At 44.5% G+C, this 24,332-nt stretch overlaps 1 protein-coding gene across 8 annotated transcripts in view; it reads right to left on the bottom strand.

The window, feature by feature from the left end:
- The window catches only part of znf385c (zinc finger protein 385C), a 96,988-nt gene that overhangs the window by 34,803 nt on the left and 37,853 nt on the right, over positions 1 to 24,332 (bottom strand). Inside the window, exon 1 of one of the 8 annotated variants that reach the window (XM_058048138.1) lies at positions 9,169 to 9,547. The exons of the other annotated variants lie outside the window; for them this stretch is intronic. Within the exon in view, the coding sequence (XP_057904121.1) occupies positions 9,169 to 9,178 (10 nt within the window). The 5' untranslated portion in view covers positions 9,179 to 9,547. Of the gene's footprint in view, positions 1 to 9,168; positions 9,548 to 24,332 lie in introns of those variants that run through there. 8 annotated transcript variants of the gene reach the window in all.

The following is a 24,332-nucleotide window of genomic DNA, read 5'->3' as shown; positions in this document are numbered from 1 at the left end:
TCATCTTCATCTCGTTCCACGCTCTCCTCCTCCTCCTCTGTTTTCTCAGCGACGCATCCCTCCTCAGGGAAACCTTGGAAGATCCCGAAGATGGATTCATCCTGATTGAAAGTTCCTAGAGTGTCCCCGAGCATCAACGCCGAAGACTCGAGAGATGACGGGGAATAAACTGTCGGGCGGGATTAATGAACAACCTTCAGGGCGGCCATGTTTTTAAAGAAGCTTCCATTAAATCTTTGTTATTTGAGATCATCCTCATTCATTCTATTTGTGGCGGTGCAGTTCCGGGGGGGGGGGGGGGGGGGGGTGTTGATGACATCATCACCTAATTTCCATAATTGACCGTGACATATTTTTTATGGACACTGTGGGCAACAAAAAGTTTGGGTTCAGAAGTCTTTTGTTGCTTTTTTTGTTGTGTCACAAACAATACAGAGCAGCCTCTCGGTGCTTTTCAATGGGGAAAAAGGGGGGGGGGGGGGGCGAAAGTGTCCAAGAAATTTTTTTTGATAAAAAGATATTGAAACAGAATAGAGATGGGTCTGAATACTCAATAAAGCAATAACGTTGCTAAATCCCTCTTGCTACATCTTCTTATTCTCTGGCAGACCGGGTACATATGAGGTGTGTTAAGTAGCACAATTCCAATACTATTAACTGTACAATTTACTGAGTTGGAATGTGTTTATTAGAGCCAGATTAGTGCCAAATTGATTATAAACAATAAACGAACGTATGGGCAAATATGGACTCTAACCTGGCATGGCCAGGGAAAATTCTGCTAAAACTGTATACAATTTAACTGAGATATATTCTAATAACTTTGATTGATTTACTGTATGTATTTATATTGTTTAATAAAGAATGCCTGGTAATTAATTTTGTATTGATTTATTTAACCACACCATCCTGTCAATTGATGCAGATACCATAATGCTTCGTTGACCTTTAGCTGGCACGCGCTAGCCTCACATGAGCGTCAATTGAAAAGGATTTGATGTTAATCTTAAGTACAGCACTAAAGACAACAACAGCCCTAATCAATACGGCGCGGGAGAAACCAAAGCGGGAACAATTACCTCCAATAAATTCCATTTTCTTGACTGTAAGCAAGCAAGAGCCTAATTTGATTACACTTGATTACACTGGAGACGTTTTTGTCAAAGCGCTCCATTTTTTTTTTTTAATAATGAAGAACATGTAGCAGCTGACCGTAGCACAGAGAGGGACTATTTGACGGAAGTATGCAATCAGCAATCATTAGTTAAGCAAATGGATTGATCAACCGTAGCGCAGCCATGCAAGCTGCTCTAATAGACCTGCTAATGCATCATTGTCATGGAGGGCGTACACGCCGGGATCGCTATCGCTCGGCCTCCGGCGGAGAACACTGGGGAGTATTTCACCGCTGTTGCCTCTGATAGCTTTACAAATCTAATTCATACGTCCCCGGAGAGGAGGGCGGCAGCTCCGAGCAAGAGGACGAGGGCGGTGGAGGGCGCTAAATGTAGATCCAAGTCGACAAAATTGGGTTTCTCGGGCCTACGTGATATGACAGGAAGGAAAGCGTCGGATCAGAGATACCGTTGTTGTCATCTGTTGGGCACGTCACGACATGGTGACGCTCGGAAGGTTTGAAAGTGTGACCCCGGGGGCCATTTTTGGTGATGTAAAAATAAATGTCATTCATTATTCATGAGATATATTTTAGACATGCGACTGATTTGCTTTGAAAAATTTGCTCAGAAAAAATTATTAAATTTGATTAATGTTCATGTTAAATAACTGTTCATAGTTATCCTCCCTATCCGTGTGGAAGTGGTAAGTTTTTGGCTATTTAAGTTTAAAGGAAATAACATGAAGGCTACCGTTTAGGTCGCTAGCGCTCTAGTTTGCGAGTTAGCATGTGTCTCAAGAGCCTGCAGTTGCGCAATAAGTTGTAAATAAGAAGAGTATAAATGTGACTATAGTCGTGTTTTGTCATGTCTACAGGGCTCTAATAATGCTTTGTTCATTTTAATCTGAAAAAAATAATTTGTCTACCCACCAACTATATGCGGTTTCTTAAGTTTTTATGTTTTGACGTTTTATTATTATTATATTTATTTATTTATTATATTATTTATTATTTTCTTTATTCTTGATTTGTTTATTTATTTTCATCTTATTTTGTGAAGAAAAATAAAAAGTAAGTTTTAGTTTTTAATAAATGCGTTTTGTTTTTTTTTGGAAAACGTGATGCGGCCCAGTTTCACCCAGACCCGAGCTCCAGTGGCCCCCAAGTAAATTGAGTTTGAGACCCCTGCCTTAAGGTGCTAGCTAAAAGAGAAGCTAATGTTGATGTCACTATGCCAGGAAAGCTAGGTATTGTATATCCGCTACCATTGGTTTATACAGGCAACTACTGCATATATAGCTAACCGTTATTTGATAGCTTTAGCACCACCAATGCAAATCTATAGAGTGTCTCTTGTCTTCGTGTGTTTTGATTGGCCGCTGGAGTGCCATTGCCCTTCATGGTAGCCATCTTGAATTTTTTTTTTTTTTTGTAAGCCATATTTGACCGAGATATAAATGCACAAACATCCTCTCCTTGATTGCGATAATTAGCTTGTTCCACTTAATCACCTCCTATTAGCGGCACCTGCGAGCTTCCAGTCATCTGCCGTGATTGGATATCATCACAGAAATGTTGTGTCTCCGCCCGCTGTGGAATCAGCGGCTATTCTCCCGGCTCGCATCATCTCGTGCTGTAATTCTGCGTATGCCGTGCAGGCGTATAAACACATGGCGGCGCCCACATTGATGATGATGATGATGATGGTGGTGGTAGTTTGGAAGTACTAAAGAGGAGGTGGGGCTGTGGGTGCTGTGGATAAAAGACATCCCTTATCAGCTTCCCGGGAATGAAGGCGTTTGCTGCAATGAAAGAGGAGGCTTTCGGTGAGATAAGCCGAGAGGGAGACGGGAGCTCTAGCTAAGCCTTCAGATTGGACCGGGCCTTCCGAGGGAGCGGAGGAGAAGGAGGAGGAGGAGAAGAAGGGGACAAGTGGAGTATTTTAGGACAGGGGTCTGCCATTGAGAGGCTAATCACCTGCTTCATAGGTTCCTCATCAGAGTTTCGGGGTACAATCCCGCCATAAATACATTAGGAGCGCCACAAATACATTTGGTATATGCTCATAAGAAATATCACAAGGCTGTCTGAGTAGAAGATTGGCCGTTCCATCCTCGTTCCCTCCGCCCGGTCAAGACACTTCACCCCCCCCATTGCATCCAGAGCTACCCAGCCTAGTGCATGAATGCTGGTGGTGTCGTACACTCACATGGACCCCAGGAAACATGAACGTTTTTTCAACTGCACTTGTTAAATAAGGTTAAAAAACATGACATAAAGTCCCAAATTTCTAGCGACACACACACACACTGTCCGTTTTCAAGACCAGAAACCGATGTTTAGCCAAAACGCCTCAAAAAAACACTATTCTGCAGACATACCCTACTGTGACCTGACACCACAGGTAGATTACAGTCCTGTTCATCTAACAAACCTCATGCGTCAACACTCGTCGTCTCTCAGAAAACAAATAGAGGTAAAAAAAAAAAAAAAAAAACACAGACAAGGACAAGTGCACCAAACAGCCGCTAGACATTCTTTACGCTCAACGCAAACAAACATACGTACAGCCTCGTCTTCGCCTCTTGTGGCTTCTTTTGTTCCGTTTTGTGCAGCATTTTTCTGCTCAATTACACAACAAACACGCATGGAACTGTGTGTGTGTGACTGTGTGTGGGTGTGCGAATTAAAGGGAATGCCTTCTGGAGATGTTGTTGTTGTTGTTGTTTTGTTGTTATGTGTAGTGTTTGGGTATTATTACTAGGACTAAAATGAATACTATTCAAAAGAGAGCATTATTATCATTTTGGAAAGGGATAATTTTTATGTTGAATCACATCAATGGATTGTGTTGTGCAGGTGTACCCGATGATGCGTTCAGGGTTTCTATGAAAGCGACCGTTCAAACCAGAAAAGCCAGCCACTTAGCCACCATTTTTATGTTTATATGAGGCCAATTAAAAAGCATTTAGCCGAACGTGTTAAAAAAAAAAAAAAACATTCAAGCAAATTGCTGAATAATTTAATGACAGCATTATGCTAACTGATTATTAAAATGCAGTACAGTAATGTTGCGGCTTAATGACACAGACGCTGTCAAATTCTACCTTCCTCCATCTTTTCGCTTCCTTTGACTCGCTCTCCTTTAAGTCTCTACTGGCTCATTTAAGTCAAGGTCACAGCGAGCGGAGATGAGTGGCCCACTTGAAGCTCAAAGCCGCCTTCTCCATGCGGGAGACAGCGGGACGCACACACACACACACAGACACACACACACACACACACACACAGAGACATGGAGAGCATCAAGAAAGGTGATGTGTTGCTGCTCTTTGCCTTCAAGGCCTGCGTCTTTAGCCTTAGAACCACAGGCTAACTGACTGTGGGTGGGTGTGGGTGGTTGTGTGTGTGTGTCGAACCATTTCTCATCTTGTCAGAACCCAACCCCCGCACCCCTGCCGGGGCCCTCACATATGCCTACAGCTGGCAGCATCCAGAAGCCATCACTTCAGCAGACGGGCCAATCACTTCAGCGGAATGACTCAAACTGTCAATCACAGGACGTCATTTTCACTCCGTGGGGGGTGTCATAGTGGGCCCGGGGTGGGGGGGGGCCGTCAAGGCTTACATATGAAACACGCATGCAAATAAATGTTTACATAATGTACTAATAAATGAGTGTAATAGTGGATTAGAGTGGACAAAAACATTGTTATTAAAATAAAATGATTGTATTTATTCAAAAAATCGGAACTGCTATGATTTGTCATTTTAATTAATTTAGCCCATTAAGATAAAAAACATTATAAAATAATTGTCCATGTTATTTTTGGAGTTATTTTAAACGAATGTAATAAATTCTTTATTCTGTTCGTGTATGAGGAAAGCACGAATGACATAAATGTCACGTTCAATGTCATTGTCCATTCGCAATCTAACTGCGACACAACCCACCTTGATTGAAAAAGCAGTGGTCTGTATAATAATATGTACGTTTTCATATACGGCGGGACTATATTTTGCAATATTTATATGAGCACGATGAGACAACTTCATGAATTAACAACACGGACAAAGATAAAAGAGCGAGCAAAAATAGACAACACATGTTGTGTTGAAACTCACTTCTCCGACATCACACACACACACACACACACACACAAAAGCTCCTGAAAGGCAGCAAACATCAGAGGACGCTGATGATTTACTGGCACGGAGTCTTCCACGAATAGAATCTTGTTCGCTAAACTCTCATCACCTCCTGGACTCGACGGGGGGGGGGGGAGCGACGAAACAATCAGACATCACACGACGCGGCTGTGTGCGACTACGTGGCGACACAACCTCGACCGCATCAATAAATAAGCAGCACGAGACGCGATACCTTTCACCGGCATGAGTGGCACTCATCTTCCTCACTTAGTCGCCTTGTCAGACAGTTGATAAGAAACGCCGTTTCCTCCTCGCTTTAGCGTCATAGAACCATAGACCTGTTATCATCGGGGCATTATTTAGCTTGGAGAGATGAGACATTCATTCTGGAGGAGATGGCAAACGCTGACCGGAGCTGAGCTAACAAAATATGACTGGGAATTGTGTGTGTGTGTGTGTGTGTGTGTGTGCGTGTGTGTGTGTGTGTGTGTGAGAGAGCGAGCAGCCACCTTCACGCCTCAGGCCCAACAACGATGAACACAAAGGCAAAAGGCCCAGGAGATTCATCCATCATCCAACCTCACATCTGTGTGTGTTTTTTTGTGTTATGCATACACACACACACACACAGAACCACACACACACACAAAGCTACATTAACTAACCAGAAAGTAACATTTAGTCAACTTGAAAGGCCGCGTCGTTGCCTTCTCATTAACCTCCTCGTTTGCTCCGGCTCCGACCGCCACTTAAGTGCAACGCCCACGCCAACCTCCCCCCGCCCACCAACCAACCCCAACCAGCCTGCGCACATTCACGCTGCAACAAGGGGCACATCTCAAGGTCAAGAACGGCCGTTTAAGACAGCAGAATAACACAAGATTGATTGCGCTTATGGACTCCAATCATCAGACCATTAATGACCTCATGCTTTATAATGTCAGCGTACGAAAACCACATAAGTCCATTATAGCGCTAGTTTTTAAAGATATGTCAATGCTCTGATTAGCCCAGGCATTTTGTTTTACCTAAACCTGAATGAGGATTCAGGATGGAGAAGAAGGTGATAATTGGATGAATGCTGTTATTTCCTGTGAAAAGTCTATTTTTAACTCTAATCGTAATGAGCGGAAAAGGAAGCTGAGTTCTCCATGACCACGTGCTCGCTCGTTAACGCCAGAACCAATGTTGTACAGTAAACCTCGGATATATCAGACTCGGATATATCGGAAATTTGCTCACAACGGACAGATAAAAAAGAACCGATTTTTCTGTAATGCATTTCCAATAAAAATTCATTGCATATATCGGATTTTTTATAACGGATTTCGCCTATTTGGGACAAAATCTCCAGTCCCGTTCCAATGCATTTCCATGAAATTTCCCTCGCATATATCGGATGGCCGCATCGTGGCGCTCCGATTCGCCGAATCGTGACAGGCCGCTATACGACGTCATTTGCAGCGTTTGCAGCGTTGCCTGCGCGTCCAGGTACATTGGAAACATAGTCAAGGAAGTGCCTTTTTATAACGGATAAAATCCCATTTACGCATATACCGGATATAAATCCGATATATGCGTAAAACGGACATTTTCCGGTATACGCATATAACATATTTCGCTTATATCGGACAAAACCAGTGGGAACAATTGAATCCGATATATCCGAGGTTTACTGTAGTCATGCTAAAAAGAAAACGGCTTCTATAGCATTAATAGCGCTGATGAGTTGATTGCTCAGGGTGTTCAAAGTGCGGTCCAAAGGCCATTGGTGGCCACCGTCACATTATAAAAATATAATTTCACAAAAAAAAATACATTTCCAGATACATGCCATTCATGATATATCAAATGCAGCTACTGCCATTTTGTGGGGTACTTAAAAAAATCAGGAGGTTGACTACAGCCACATTTGTTAACATCAATGCGGTTATTTGCTGTTTTAGACCATGCTATATGAATGGAGATGTTCGTTGGAGCATTTAGTGATACTTGTCACGGTTTTCGTGCCCTCTCTGGAATTTTCGAGTGCCCAAGCAACTCGCTGTCACATTTTGTGTGACCGCTACATAACCCACCATGGGGCCAAAAAAAGTTACAAATGCATTCAGGTGAGAAACACTATTGAATTCCATCAATCTGCATCAACAGTAACAGTAAAATTATAATTATTTGCTATAATTATTGCCAATTTCCCCACTGAGGGACGAATAAAGGCATATCTTATAAAAAATGTGTAGGTGTCAGGAATGGAGGAAGTGAATTTACATAATTTCCTATAGCGAAAAATGATTAAATATACACATACAGATTAAAGAAGGATGTGAAAAGTGTTTGTTTATGAATGTCTCACTGCTCCCCAAAGAATAAGAGTCAGGTGACACACACGCAGTAAGTTTAAAAGCACTTCAGCCATTTTGGTGTACATTTGTAGCGTGTCCTTGCTGCTCCAAATCACCGTCTAGACTTCCTAATCATTTCAAAAGTCTTAGCAGCTGTGTGAGTAAACACCAGGAATATGTCAGCTTACCCTGTAAGGCCGCTCATTTTATACTAATCTCTGGCAGGGTGTGGTTGGAACGCTAACTCCATGCACCCCCACACACACACAAGTAATTAGCCCTGATTGTGCCCGGGACCCCGTTTAGCGCAGATTACCCTCTTGTGTACCCCCCCCCCCCCCCCCCCCGCCCTCCGTCGCCCCGCCCCCAACACCATCATCTCAGATCCCACTGATAGACTAGCAAGAATGGCACCCACTCCCCGAGGGACAGGCCTGTAATCAGCCCTCCCACAGCCCCAGTTCAAGCTCTTTGCTGCCTGGGGGGACGGCAGGGGGGTGCAGACATGAAAAGACCCCCACGTACATCCTGAAAAGCAGTTATTTTCTTGCTCTGTGTTCTGTGCTCTGTGCAAAAAGACGACACGACGGCTTCTACGTGACCCTGGAAACCACTTCTCAAAATGACATAGGGTTTCAAATTGGTGGGGTGGGATGGGATGGGGTGGGGGTCAATGAAAGAAAAAAGATAAAGGTTCTGATGGCTCGTTCACGTCAATCGTGGCTTTTATGGAAATATCTCGAAAAAAAACGCGGCGTCCATTTGCTGGAGTCGCAGGCCCGGCCGAGACTCGACGGCGAGCGAGCAGCGTCGTTTGAATTTGTCACGTTCGGCCCTCGTTCGACAGAAAACACGACTGTCGTCTAACTGCGTCACCAATACGCAACACAAAAATGCACAATTTTTGACAGAAAATTAAAAATAATAACAGGAAACCTCACCTGGAGATAATTATGCCCAATAAAAAAAAACCATGATTGTGTAACTAAGGTCAGAATAATGAAACACATATTTTTATGTATATTTTTACACACCTACCTTTTTGACCTATGATCAGTTTCTATATTTACAAATAAAAAATGTTTGTTATTTATTCATCTATTGTCAGCAAAATACTGATAAATTAGTTTAATTAAATTAATAAATTTACAATTGTAAATAAACAATTGTATGTTCATATACTACAATATTTTTCTAATATTTTCACATGCACTGTAATAATTATTTAATTTAATAAATATACATCTATTGATATTTAATAAGATAGACAAGCCATATAGTAAAAAGAAATGTATTATATTTTTCTATCGATGGGAAAATGGAACATTTCAACAAAAAAATGGTGTTCTCTAGTTTTTAAGTGTAATCTTGTCACGCTACAGCTTTACAGTAGAGGTGCACTTCCCTACCCTCCCAAATTGAGGGCAAAGTCCCCCCGTTCCTCCCTCATGATCCAACTCCAATATCCCATTTCTCCGAGCCATTCCATGCAATGCAAATAAAGCAGTGATGAGAAGTGTGTCTACTTTTATATTTAATACAGAGCGGGGAACTCACCGATGAGCATGGTGTCTGCAGCGGCGTGTCCGTGTCACTCTCACGAGTCTTCACCCACCCCCCCCGCCGACGGCGAGCACATGCACAGGTACGAGAAAAACCAAATAAAATAAGCCTCCAAATGCGCCTGACTTGTCTGCACAGACAACTGGTCCTCCCCCCCGGGTGCTGCCGTATCCGTGCCTCCCACCCTCCTCCACTTCCCGCTATTTGGTGTCCAATCCCCGGGAATTGTGGTTTATCCTCAGTTGAAATCCCTCCCGGTGCCGCTGCTCGTCTCGGCCTGAAGGAGGCGAGGAATGAAGCTACGGAGAGGACGGGAGCGGAACAGCCTGGTCCTCCTCCTCCTCCTCTCCTCCCTCTCTCTCCAGCTCTCTCTCGCTCTATCAGCTGACAGATGACAACATTATGTCTCCGATATACTGTATGCCAGCTAACATTAACATTTAGCATCACTTTCACCAAGTTGTTTACTGCTTAGCTCAGGTATGTTAGCTGTATTTCTACAGTCATTAAATGGGATTAAGAGTAGCAAAACAACTAACTGGCATCCCTACACTATGGGGAGTGTATCAAGCTGTGGAGTTTTTACAGGGGACCGAAAAGTACCGCATTGATCCCTTTGATGGGAGCGGACAATTCCGTATTGTACCACTTCCGAGCCCAACACAATGCAGCCTATTGATTGGCCGACAAAAAATGAGAATGGATCGGGGAGGAACACATAGAGAATGGTCACTATCGCAACTGGAAGATGAAGACCAAAAAAGCAAGACCAAAGATGGCTTCTGTTGTTGTTGTTGTTGTTGTTTACTGTGTAACCTTCCTCTTTGTTACTGTCGCTTATAAGGCGTTAGCATTTGCTTTAGACACACTTCCAATGTAGAACTGGATTGCTAAAGCAACGTAAACAATTCTTGAGGTAGTTTTGCTTCAAAATATTTTTCACCAAAATAGCAGTCATACCAAAATGTTGTGTTGCTGCTGGATGTTCATCAAGAGAAAGGTTTAAGACAAGGGTGGGCAAACTTTTTGACTCGCCGGTCGCATTGATTTAACAAAATGGACGGGGGGAGGTTGTTTGGGGGGGGGGGGGCTATATATTTTACACATATAATTCTAACAGTCCACCTGGAATTATTGTATCTGTTAAAGTGTCATGCAACCTGCTAGCATATGTGCTTTTTGTCCCTTTTTTCAGAAGCACTTTGTAAACAGAAGACCACCATCAAATAACCAAATTGATAAAAAAAAAATAAAATAAAAAGCTACCTCAAAAAAACATCAAAAACCAAGATTCCAGGTTGTATGTTAAGTTTCAATGAAATACTTTGGAAAGAACGAGCGGGCCGTATTTAAACACTTGGCGGGCCAGATGTGGCCCCCGGGCCACAGTTTGCTCACCCCTGGTTTAAGACAACAACGGATGAAGTGCAGATGGACGCCCACCTCGAGCTCTGTTCTTTGCAGCGATCATTCCACTGTTCATACGTCTATCATTTAAAAGCAAACTTGTTAAAGCCTCTTCTTTCATTAAAAAGTTGCTTTTGAATAACAGTGGATGCTCCAACCAACCAAAAGGCGAGCAAAGAGCATCTTTCTGTCTGCACGCGTGACAGGTGTCGCCAGGCGGGAAAAGTGAAGAAGAGCGACGGATACCTCGCCCCCTCCTTAATGTCCCTTCTCGTCCACGCATCATCATCATCATCACCATCATCAAATGACACAAATTCAAGGATTGAGAGTTGTTTGATTTGTGCTGTGCGTACGAGTGTGAAAGCCGCGGTGATGAAGAGCCTCGCTGCGATGCTGAGCTGTGCTGGAGCGATGCCAGCGCGTGGAGGGTGCTATCGGGGACTTAATTACAGCATTAAATAGCTCCCTTTCCGCCTCTCCGTTGGTTCGCTTCCTCTGCCACTGCGGCGGCAGCGCGCTTTGTCTTCTCAAAAGCGTGCATCCTTGTCGTTCTAACGCTTGCCTCCTCCAGTTTTCCACGTCATTTTTTGGGGGCTTTTTCTTGTGTCTTGACTGTTCGTTTTCATCCGAAACGATACACGAGATGTAACCGGTCTACTTATGAGCTCCGTTCTTATGACTAAAACTCATTTTAGCTGAAGTTGGAAAAAAAAAAATTACAACTTTATTTTTTTACTTTTTAAATATCGTAATATGGTACAGTGGTTAGCGCGCAGACCTCACAGCTAGAAGACCCAGGTTCAATGCATGCATGGGTTTTTTCCGGGTACTCCGGTTTCCTCTGACACTCCAAAAACATGCTAGGTTAATTAGCGACTCCAAATTGTCCATAGGTATGAATGTGAGTGTGAATGGTTGTTTGTCTATATGTGCCCTGTGATTGGCCGGCGACCAGTCCAGGGTGTACCCCGCCTCTCGCCCAAAGACAGCTGGGATAGGCTCCAGCACCCCCGCGACCCTCGTGAGGAAAAGCGGTAGAAAATGAAATGAAATGAACTTACAACATTAACATCTAAATCACTCACCCTATACACCAGGGGTATCCAAAGTGTGGCCTCAGGGCCATTTGCAGCCTGCAGCACATTATAAAAATAAAGTTATACCAAAAAACCCAAATAGGAACAATGTTTATACTAATAAAAAACAGGAGCAAATCCTTTCACGTGATTTTTGACAATGGCCATGGCCAACACTTTCGGAATGTTTTACGACATCTTCTAATTTTACGTCTCCTTGATGCGTTGCCACCAAAAAAATGAACAAGGACCGCCCGTCTTGCAAACGACACCCCTGTGTAGTCTGATCCAAACCTACAGTCGCCCCCTTGTGGCCTCGCAGCCCATAACTTCCTGCCCCCTTTCCGCCAATCTAACGTCACTGAAGCGCAGCGACTGATCATGTTTGCGACCACGCGGCTCGAGTGAGTCACAGGAGTAGTAAAGTGAAAATCCAATCACGGGTGATGTCTGCCGGGCCCCGCATTGGTTTCATGACTACCATCCACATGAGAAACAACGCTTGTTAGGTCGGCTCAGCAGAGCAAATAAACTCTGCTGCTGGGAGCCATGATAGTTCAGACTGAGGGTATTTAGCGGCTTGTGCGCAGAGTGGAGTAGCTATGGTGATGAGCGATGAGCGGAGAAGGTCAAACTGTCATGATCGAGTCAAGTCTGGTAAAATAGTGTGTTGGCTTCTTATGGCTTCGTTGGATTTGTAGGTTCATGCCGTGGGATAGCAAATCTACTCATGGCTGATAATCGGTTCTTGGAGAACATGTTGTTCCTTTGTATGCATTTTGTTGTATTTCTGGAACAGTATGTAACTCTATTCCCGTTGGATGTTCAAAAGGAACCTAAAAGGCGATGTTAGAAACTGAAGGCTCCCAAACTGCAACCACGGTAATCGACACGTCACTCCAAATACCCGATGTACAGGTTGCGGTCGCACGTACAGTACGGTTAGCTTGTGCAAGACACACTGCTGTCCTTTGATTGGTCAACAGAGGATTTTGCGATTTGAATATTGGGGTAAACGCAAGGATTTACTTATTAATACTTAATACTCCATATTCCATACTTGCTGATATCCTAATTGTTTTCCTACTGTGAATGACATTTGTGGCGCCCCCTGTTGGTCATATTCAAGATGCTTTGGTACCCTAAAAGTCTTGAGAAATAGTCAATGGCTTACGAAGAATTAGTTGCTAAGTCCTGCAATGACGTTGGGCTCGATGACGGCCATGTTTTTGCACAATTTTTTTCTATACATGTACTTTTCAGGGCTGCACGGTGGTACAGTGGTTAGTGCGCAGACCTCACAGCTAGAAGACCCAGGTTCAATGCATGCGTGGGTTTTTTCCAGGTACTCCGGTTTCCTCCGACACTCCAAAAACATGCTAGGTTATTTAGCGACTCCAAATTGTCCATAGGTATGAATGTGAGTGTGAATGGTTGTTTGTCTATATGCGCCCTGTGATTGGCTGGAAACCAGTCCAGGGTGGAGAGCTGGGATAGGCTCCAGCACCCCCGCGACAGCACCCCTCGTGAGGATAAGCGGTAGAAAATGGATGAATGAATGAATTTTTGTACTTAAAGCTGCACGTAAAGCTGCAGTGGGTGCTTTGTCAAGTCAAGCCAACTTATGGGTAGCAAACATGTGGTGCAAAATTTGTCCAAAAATAATATCACAGGCAACACAGTAGGTGTGCATGTTTTGACAAATGTTCATACTTTCATGAGCAGAAGAGTACAGTCATGTTAAAAAAGTCGAGGAGTGCGGTAAAAGCCGCAAACCATTGAATGAGCAATGATTGCGCGAAGATGCTAATAACCGGGTAAGTATTTTATACACTGTATCTATTAGCAAACGAGACTCAGTTTTGGATGGAATGATGTTGCTGAGGCGTCAGCAGCAGGGTGCTTTGAGAGCTGCGCAACAAAAGTGACAGCGAGGTTACCAGACCTGCAGGAGGACGTGTGAAATATGGTGACATCTTTTCATCAGCGCCTCCTCTACAAAGTCACAAAAACCGCCGCCTCGTTCCCGCCATTCCCCTCACGTATGCCAGCTGGTCATTAACAAAACAGCAACAAAACCCTCCAGAACCCTCCTCGCCTGGTGCTGGCGGATCAATAGCTGCCACGGTGCGACTCTTTGCTCTGCAATATGCAACAGACGTGCAAGAGTGTGAGGAGACTAAGCTGGGTTTGATGCGTTGTGAAAAAAAAGTTTATCGACAGAAGTTTTTAGTGGGTTTGCAAACGTGATCCGAACCGTCGTTCATTAAACTCTGCAGCCTGTTTAGGGAGAAAACGGAATTAATCCGCTATGGGACGGCTGTCTATGCAGAAAAATTGTAGGATGCTGGGGGCCACGTTGATATTCTACACCTTATTGTTTATTAACCACGCTGAAATTCTGTAATTTTCCCGTCTATCAGCGGCTTTAAACAATGATACAGCTCATTTATGGCTAAAAGAACTACAGTTCCCATGATGCTTAGAGTGCAGAGTCAGGAAGTAGTGATACATTTATTTTTCAGATTTTAAGATGAAAAATGGGCGGCACGGTAGCTAGGGGTTAGCGCACAGACCTCACAGCTAGGAGACCAGGGTTCAATTCCACCCTCGGGCATCTCTGTGTGGAGTTTGCATGTTCTCCCCGTGCATGCGTGGGTTTTCTCCGGGTACTCCGGTTTCCTCCCACATTCCAAAAACATGCTAGGTTAATTAGCCACTCCAAATTGTCCATAGGTATGAATGTGAGTGTGAATGGTTGTTTGTCTATACAGTATGTGCCCTGTGATTGGCTGGCGACCAGTCCAGGGTGTACCCCGCCTTATGCCCGAAGACAGCTGGGATAGGCTCCAGCACCCCCCGCGACCCTCGTGAGGAAAAAGCGGTAGAAAATGAATGAATGAATGAAGATGAAAAATATTGTGTATTAACGAGCAACTACCAATTAATTACCAATACTGTAACTGCAGCTAATGCATACTATGCTAAGCTAACTTCTCATAACCTTCATTTTCCTTTCAATTCAGCCCTAAAACGTCTTTGTAATGCTCTGTTGTGGGCTGTCTTTAATTTTATTTTTGTTCTATTATGTCGCAGGCCACAAATGGCCCCCGTGCCACACTTAGGACACCTCTACACTATGGCCTGCATTGCTTCAGTCGGTCAGAATCCCATCCAAACGCCAAAACGTTATAAGTGACAGGCTCATTTAGGACCATGAGACGATCCGATCCGATCCTCGGCTCGCCTCGTCGAGAGCCTGCCAACCCGACTAAGCAATGATTGACAGCAGCCGAGGAGGCCAATAAACATCCTTCTTTGACGCTCTTTGTCAAGGCAAACTGCGGACGTCTCCTCCAAAGGGTGTTGTTGTTATTGAAAGTCAGAAAGTAAACAGCATATTTTCTCTCTGTACCCCCACCAAAAATAAACAAGCAAACAAATGAATCAAAAAGCGTCGAAAGAGCGTGACAGCTCGACGGCAACTTCGACTCTAAGCGACTAACTAAGTGACAGGACGACTGACAGCCGCTGGGACGAGCGCTGAGTGGGTCGAATGCGCGCGGCCAAACAAAACTGAAGGCTAAGACGGACACTAATGGGATACAGATGCCCTACCCCCGGAGAGGCACCTGAAGGCAACACTTAAAACGTGTTTGTGTTGGGTAAGTCTGTGAAAACAGTCTCGTGTTACTGACAGTGAAAATAGACAAAAGAAATCGATTTACCAGGTTTCGTCATACAGTGGCCTGGGGACAATTATTTACTCAACTGCAGCGAGTTCCGAGCATCGAATGCATTTTTATGATGGCATTAAATAAAATTACTTTTGAAATTATTTTCCACAAATTTGTATTTCATCACAGTCAAATTTGAAATGTTTGAAACACTGCAAGGATTATGTCTCACAGCTGGCCTGGGAATGTCGTGGTTCAACTGGAAGAGGTGGTCGGAGACCAGGAAGTTTGGACTTCCCTACTGAGACCCGCCCGTGACCAGGATAAGCAGAAGAACATGGAATGTTTCATTGTTAGCTGTCCAAAAAGTTCCACAGGGCTCTGCACTAGGGCATCTGCTCTTGTTGATTTGTGTGATTATCATGATTAAAATGCAAAATAGTTCACAAATGATATTTTTTATGTTCGGCCAGTTATAAAGCACTTATATTCATAACTTGCAAATGTTGCAATTTATTATTTTTTTGTCATAATGCATTACGGATTTAAAAAAATATAATAAAAACGTCACTCAAGCAAATAAGCGCAATGATTCATGGGTTGTCTGGCGGGCTGGCTTGGTGTGCACACGACATAATGTGTTGATGTAGCGAGACTTCCCCCTGTTTACATAAGAGCCCAAATGTGGTGGGCGAGCGCGGCTGACAGTGGCAAGCAAGAAGTCAACTGTTCCAAATATAACCCCCGGACGAGAGGAGGAATCTTCGATTGAATGGAAATACAGCATATTCCAGACATTAGTCACATCCTCGCCTCCGCATTCATACATGCCATGGGAACAGAAAAAGGTCTCTAATATTTTCCCACAGAGTTGGAGGCTAACTATTGCAAAACATGGCTAGCTAAGATAACGAATTGAGACCTGCTGTCGTCATAAAATTATTTTATTCTTATTATTGTAACATCATGGCTGATTTTTCAATGAAACGGGTGGCAAATGGCCCCCGGGCCACACTTTGGACACCCCTGGTATAGTACTATGTCATATAAAGTTGGGGCCAATGTGGAAATATGACAGCATCTGACAGGCGTCACGGTGGGCCAAGAACATCTGTGAAAAGGCTCTCGGAATGTCAAAGGCTATAAGGTTTGGATCTGGGAAGAAAGCCTGATCTACATCATTCCCAGCCACACAGTAATCTCGGCACGGATTCGGAGACGGCAAAATAGAGGCGGGATTAAAAGACCTTCTCAGTGCAACCTTTCATCAGAAGGTCATGAAAGAATTATCATCAAATCATAAGAATATCCACCAAAAGTCATTGTATAAAAATCATATTATTAAAGATGCATGGAAATATTTTACAGTGTTTGATGTAAACAAACCGGGCTTTTTTTCCCCCCTCCATCCAGGCTAACCCCTACACAGGTCACATGGGTGCTGTGGGCATCCCGTTGCTTCCCGCGGCCCGGCTGTCAGGGCGGATGAGGGCGCCGCACCGGTTTTAACGCTGACAAGCTGAGACAGCTCCGCTCTGACCGGGAGGGGGTCTAGTGGACCGAGCTAAATCTGCCACCGCGTGCAAACACATGTGCACAAATATACAAAGGGGAGGGGGGGGGGGGGGGGGGGGGGCGGGGGTGCAAGTACGCTCGTGTATGCATGCGGAACTGTGTCACTTTGGCGCTAATAGGAGAAGGCTTGAGGTTTTTTCTTCTTCAACGTCACACTATATTTGTTGTAATAAGTACATTTGTACTCTGTGGCACCATATTTTTTTTTTCCATTTTCCATATTTGGACTATCTCGCGGTGCTGCAAGATTGGATTTTTTTATTTGTAGTGAATCACACACACACAAACACACAGTCAAACACTATACTGCTTGCCGGTGCGGGGTCAGAGTGGAGGGGTTTGTACCCGTGTTTGCGTGCAGCATAGCACAACAACAAAGAACCCAAAACACTTTCAGCTCAAATTCCATATTGGAACAAAATTTGGTTCCTCCGTGCCACTTATTCCCCCACTTACATATGTTACTAAAAGGGCCATTGATTGGTTGCCAGAAAGTGGCCCCTCCCATGCGACAACACAGGGAACAGAAAGACATATGGCATCTTTTTCAGCTCGGGATCCAAACTACAGCCACATTTAGTTGAACATTTGATACGCTACCAAGAGAGCCAACCTAGAAACACTCCAGCTTGTTGATTAGTCACCAGAGAAGCGTCACTTGTACCACTTTTTAATCCCCTAATTGCAATACAAAAAGGGCGGCGCTTGAAAGGATCTTGAAAATGGCGACTTATGGTATCGTTTCAAACCTAACCTGGGACTGAATTTGGTTCCGTTCCGAAACCCAAATATACGAAAATATTTGACATATTTCAAAAACGGTTACTGTATTGTATAAATCCATGCTAAAGAACACAACAGAGACGAATTGATTTCAATGAACATCCATTAAAACATCCATCCATTTTCTATACTGCTTATCCTCACGCGAGTTGCGGGCATGCTGGAGCCTATCCCAGCTAAATTCGGGCAAGAGGCGGGGTCCACCCTGGACTGGTTGCCAGCCAATATATAGTATAGTAGTATAGTATAATAATATAATATAGTATAGTATACTATAATATAGTATAGTAGTATATATAGCCAATATAGACAAACAACCATTCACACTCACATTCATACCTATGGACAATTTGGAGTCGCTAATTAACCTAGCATGTTTTTGGAATGTGGGAGGAAACCGGAGTACCCGGAGAAAAAACCCAAGCATGCACAAAGAGAACATGCAAACTCCACACAGAGATGGCCGAGGGTGGAATCGAACCCTTGTCTCCTCGCTGTGAGGTCTGCACGCTAACCACTCGCCGCCATGCAGCCTGTCCATTAAAACATAAATTCATTTTCTACCGCTTTTCCTCACGAGGGTCGCGGGGTGCTGGAGCCTATCCCAGCTATCTTCGGGCAAGAGGCGGGGTCCACCCCGGACTGGTGGCCAGCCAATCACAGGGCACATATAGACAAACAACCATTCACACTCAATTAACCTAGCATGTTTTTGGAATGTGGGAGAAAACCGGAGTACCTTGAAAAAAAACCCACACATGCACAAAGAGAACATGCAAACTCCACACAGAGATGGCCGAGGGTGGAATCGAACCCTTGTCTCCTCGCTGTGAGGTCTGCACGCTAACCACTCGCCGCCATGCAGCCTGTCCATGAAAACATTCATTCATTCATTTTGGGGTGCTGGAGCCTATCCCAGCTGTCTTCGGGCGAGAGGCGGGGTACACCCTGGACTGGTGGCCAGCCAATCACAGGGCACATATAGACAAACAACCATTCACACTCACATTCATACCTATGGACAATTTGGAGTCGCTAATTAACCTAGCATGTTTTTGGAATGTGGGAGGAAACCGGAGTACCCGGAGAAAACCCACACATGCACGGGGAGAACATGCAAACTCCACACAGAGATGGCCGAGGGTGGAATCGAACCCTGGTCTCCTAGCGCTAACCACTCAACCGCCGTGCAGTCTGTCCATTAAAACATTCATTCATTTTCTACCGCTTTTCCTCACGAGGGTCGCGGAGGGTGCTGGAGCCTATCCCAGCTGTCTTCGGGCGAGAGGCGGGTACACCCCGGACTGGTGGCCAGCCAATCACAGGGCACATATAGACAAACAACCATTCACACTCAATTAACCTAGCATGTTTTTGGAATGTGGGAGGAAACCGGAGTACCCGGAGAAAACCCACGCATGCACGGGGAGAACATGCAAACTCCACACAGAGATGACCGAGGGTGGAATCGAACCCAGGTCTCCAAGCGCTAACCACTCATCCACCGTGCAGCCTGTCCATTAAAACAGTGTGACAAGCAGGGTCCAGGCCTGGATGACTTTGGTGGGGAAGACTGAGCCAAAACGACCAAAGCCCCTGCATATACGCAGGAAACTCCACATTCTCTTCCATTCTGACTTCCTGTGGCCATAAAGGGCCATCATGGTAGCGTTCAATCTAGTCATGTTGAGTACGAAAGCGTGAAGACGGTCAAGTCTCAGGACAGATGGCGCCTACGCACGCCACAAAAAGAAGCAGCAAAGTGCAGAGCGGCGGGCGTCGCGAAGACGAGCGTTGACAAACGCTTTGACAGCAGCCGGCCAGCAGCGCCGCAGTCTGACAGACACATGAGATGGAAGAATGGATAGAAGCGGTGACAGCGAGTCAATGCGGAGGCGACACAATAGACGGATCCACAACTTCTGTCACACCAGCCGGGCTGAGAGGAGGCGGCGCTTTTTTTTTTTTTTTTCTACCGCTGAAACTTTTTGATAAATGAACGACTCGGTCCGCCCTCGCAGCGATCCATTATGGATAGATTCAAGATCTTTCTGGTCACCGCCGAGAGGTTCAATTATTCACTCATATGGATTATTGATTGGGAGGCAGGGAGAGACAAATGGAAAGATGTCCACGCTGACAGGAGGACTAAAAACATTCGGGATTGGCTTGCGTTGCCAAAGGTCACTCATAGAGACAGGTGTCCTGTCATATAGAGGATCTTTGACTAGCGTTTTTGCAGTAAGTCCTTAGAAATAGCACTCCTGTCATATAGAGGATCATTGACTAGTGTTTAAAAATAGCACTCCTGTCATATAGAGGATCTTTGACTAGTGTTTAAAAATAGCACTCCTGTCATATAGAGGATCTTTGACTAGTGTTTAAAAATAGCACTCCTGTCATATAGAGGATCTCTGACTAGTGTTTTTGCGGTAAGTCCTAAAAATTAGCACTCCTGTCCTATAGAGGATCTTTGACTAGTGTTTAAAAATAGCACTCCTGTCATATAGAGGATCTTTGATTAGTGTTTTTTGCGGTAAGTCCTTAAAAATTGCACTCCTGTCATATAAAGGATCTTTCACTAGTGTTTTTGCGGTAAGTCCTTAAAAATAGCACTCCTGTCATATAGAGGATCTTTGACTAATGTTTTTGCGGTACATCCTGAAAAATAGCACTCCTGTCATATAGAGGATCTTTGACTTGTTTTACGGTAAGTCCTTAAAAATAACACTCCTGTCATATCGAGGATCTTTGACTAGTGTTTTGCGGTAAGTCCTTAAAAATAGCACTCCTGTCATATAAAGGATCTTTGACTAGTGTTTTTGCGGTAGGTCCTTAAAAATAGCACTCCTGTCATATAGAGGATCTTTGACTAGTGTTTTTGCAGTAAGTCCTTAAAAATAGCACTCCTGTCATATAGAGGATCTTTGACTTGTTTTACGGTAAGTCCTTAAAAATAACACTCCTGTCATATCGAGGATCTTTGACTAGTGTTTTGCGGTAAGTCCTTAAAAATAGCACTCCTGTCATATAGAGGATCTTTGACTAGTGTTTTTGCAGTAAGTCCTTAAAAATAGCACTCCTGTCATATAGAGGATCTTTGACTAGTGTTAGCATTTGCAGTAATCATAATAATAATAATAATAAGTAGTCCAAAAATGGCTTATATTAAAAGATGAACCAAAGCAAACGTGACGGTCTGCATCTTCTCCATCACTGCTTCAGCTCAGAGCGTGAAATGACGGCACGCTAACCAGAGCATCTGATTAATCCGCTGGGTCGGAAATGACAGCAGACAAGATGCTGCAGCCCTGCATGTGCCTGCTCTCTACGGGGGTGGCGAGGCTGGGGGGGGTGCAATTTTTTTTTTTAAAGCATCTTTTCGGTGAAAAGTCTCCAATGATTTTGTTTGGTTTTAAGCCGAGAGGATGTGATGATGGTGTGTCACGACATGAAGCCTCACAGTAGCATCATCTTTGGAGCAGCGGGAAGTCCGGCCCCTTGATGAAGGCTCCACACTGGGATGAAGATTAGGGAGGCAGCGCAGGGAGAGGAGACAGAGGATGACTGACAGCCACTTTATTTACTCTTCTCAGCCGCTCTGCACTGCTCACCAGTCAGATGCTAGCCTTTTCTCACGATATGCGTCTGGCCTGGAACGTCGTCTCTGCTCAAAGCTGCGGTGGCTCGGGGGGGGCGTGTTGTCCTATGAGATTCCAGTCTTATCACCGACAATTGTGTCTGTCCGTGGTATGTCTTAAGCATCTAAATAATGATATCGACATTTGTCTCCCAGACATTTCAGAGGCTCGGATGCTAGCAGCTCTTCATAGATTTTTCACAGGGGTTCCTTCGTGCGTGAAATAGACCGCAATTGACCGCACGATGATTAGCCATAGTAAATGCTTCAAACAGCGTAGATGTACATTACAATTCATCCCATGGATTTTCTTCCCATGCGTGCGTGGGAGTGGATGAAAACACAGTTAGACTGCAGGTCCGCTACCTAGTGGTGAAAGTGGAACACTACACTTACATGACCGTTACTGACGGTGAAATGTGATGCATTAGGATGCACTGGTATCCATAGCAACAATCCGGCTGTCCTTTTCAGTTACTACACCACACAGGGAGCTAAATAGCTAGCTAACAAGTTGTGCTTGTTAGCAAAAACACTGGCCCCTAGCCTCTTAGCGGAGAATTTACAAGTCACACGCTCGGCCCTTAGCCTTAATCTCATGAAACATCTCTCAACGGAACATGCCACGTCACTACAAAGCTCAAACATTTTTGACCAATAGCAGCTTAGTCAAAAAAAAAACCCCAAAGCATGCTGGGGATGATTCATTTTTCACTGGCCAATAAAAAAAACTAGTTACGGGCAGTAAATGTCTCTCGAGCCGCACATTGGACACCCATGATTTACACAGATATTCGTTATTCCAAAGGTGCAATATTGGCGGGACGCCACGGTTCTCACATTCCGTGTCCATGAATGTGTCAGGAAGAAAAGGTGGAAAAATCCCATTTTTTACAGACTGCTGTGCAAAAACCATAGAAACAGCCACCTTGGTGGTTTTTTTAATACTAGATGTCCACACAATGAAGAGTTATGCTGCCGAGGGGGGGAAGAAAAAAAAAAAAAGTATTTTCGGCACTCCACCCTTGCATCAACTGCTGAGTCGCGGTTGCCTCACAAAAGTAACAATGAAGCCAGGATTGCTTCACAGAAGTACAGAAGACACGCAATTCCCAGGCCGGAATATCAGCATGCATAATCGTGTCAAATGCGCGGCGCCTTAAAAACAAATGTGTGTTACTAACCCGTAGATGAACCCAGATAACACGCAAACGCAAACACTTCAATAACCCTGAAAAAAAATTCAGGGCATTGAATAGTTGCGATGGATGCAAAGAATACAAAGAGCGGCGTGAATGAGAATATTCCCGAGTACCTTGAAAATGGCAGCAATCTCCAAAGATGACAGCGGCTATTGTCGGCGTGTCTAACAGCACATAAAGCTACAGAACACGAAGGCCGTCATGGCACCTGCTCCTCCTTTACCTGGCTGGGGGAGCTGTCTATTACCTGGAGTAGTCGGCGAAATGAATTTGGACCAACATGCAATATTCATGACGCACGGCAGGGACCTTGACTTGACCTTCAATCTATCGGCAGGGATAATGGAGTTTGATTTACTCCGTACTTCAGTCGCCATTACGAATGTTCGTCCTTGCGGCGGCTACATTGTCTGAAAGAGAGGGCTTATAATGGGAAAAGTAGAATAGGAAACCATTTAGGGTGTGTATGTGTGTGTGTGTATGTGTGTGTGTGTGTGTGTGTGTGTGTGTGTGTTAAAATCACATCCACACACAAACATGGACTCTCTTATGTATGAAAAACGGCCTTAGTGGCTAATCCAGGCTAGCTCCGGCGGGCCTATAGGGGGTCTCTCTAATCCTGTTATCAGGCCCAGCAGATGCTGTTGACAGAACAATAAACGGGGGGCCAATACGGCAGCGCAGCCCCAGAGGAGGTCATGAGCCAAACTCATGGCGGCGGCGGGCGAGAGATGACTGCTGAAGCTTGGACCGAGTTTCTCACACACATTGGGTACCCCGCTATGCAAATCCCACTTTGCTTTGTGGAGCGCAGTCATAGTGTGCGAGTGCGTCTAAAGCTGGGGGGGAGGGGGGGACCTCAGGAATGCTAAAAAAATAATAAACACGCCCATACACACACATTACAACGCTACATGCCAGAGATTCAAACAACCTCTCCGCTCTGTAACAATGACGTCCATAAATATATATGTAATTAGCACCTTGGACTATCAAGTCATCCATGACACGTGTGGAACTCAGGAGCTCTAATAATAAACAAGCCAGGCAAAGAGAAATGATGGAGCTATCTATTATGAAAAGATAGATGTATTTTTAAACATAATTACCAAACCTGACACACAGATTCTGATTCAGTTAACCCTAAAAAAAAAAAAGCAGCGGTGTCCAAAGTGCGGCTCCGGGACCACTGTACACTGTTTTGCCATCAGGAAAAAGTTAGCAATACGATAAAATGACGACAACAACGGCAATTGTTTGAAGAGGAACCGAGTTGAGGTTGACTTAACAGCGCCTCTGCTGGCCGCAGCCAAGTAGTGCATCCGCTTTATGTCAACATGCAATGAATCCATAATGGATTAATCAGCTATGACTGCAAAAACAACAAAACACACAGTTAACCTTCAGGTCCCCGATTATGCATAATTTCATGTTTAATGGTGTTCCAACAGGTGGAGCCCATTATGTCCATCACAGGTAGCGTGTTATCGGGGGACGTCAATCATCTTTCATCTTCATTCATTAATTTATTTTCTACCGCTTTTCCTCACGAGGGTCGCCGGGGGTGCTGGAGCCTATCCCAGCTGTCTTCGGGCGAGAGGCGGGGTACACCCTGGACTGGTGGCCAGCCAATCACAGGGCACATATAGACAAACAACCATTCACACTCACATTCATACCTATGGACAATTTGGAGTCGCTAATTAACCTAGCATGTTTTTGGAATGTGGGAGGAAACCGGAGTACCCGGAGAAAACCCATGCATGCACGGACATTGAACTCTGGTCACCTAGCT

Source organism: Doryrhamphus excisus, chromosome 15, assembly GCF_030265055.1.
Source record: "Doryrhamphus excisus isolate RoL2022-K1 chromosome 15, RoL_Dexc_1.0, whole genome shotgun sequence".
NCBI lineage: Eukaryota > Metazoa > Chordata > Actinopteri > Syngnathiformes > Syngnathidae > Doryrhamphus > Doryrhamphus excisus.
The sequence above is the reverse complement of the archived record's forward strand: the minus strand, read 5'-3'. Positions and strand labels throughout refer to the sequence as shown.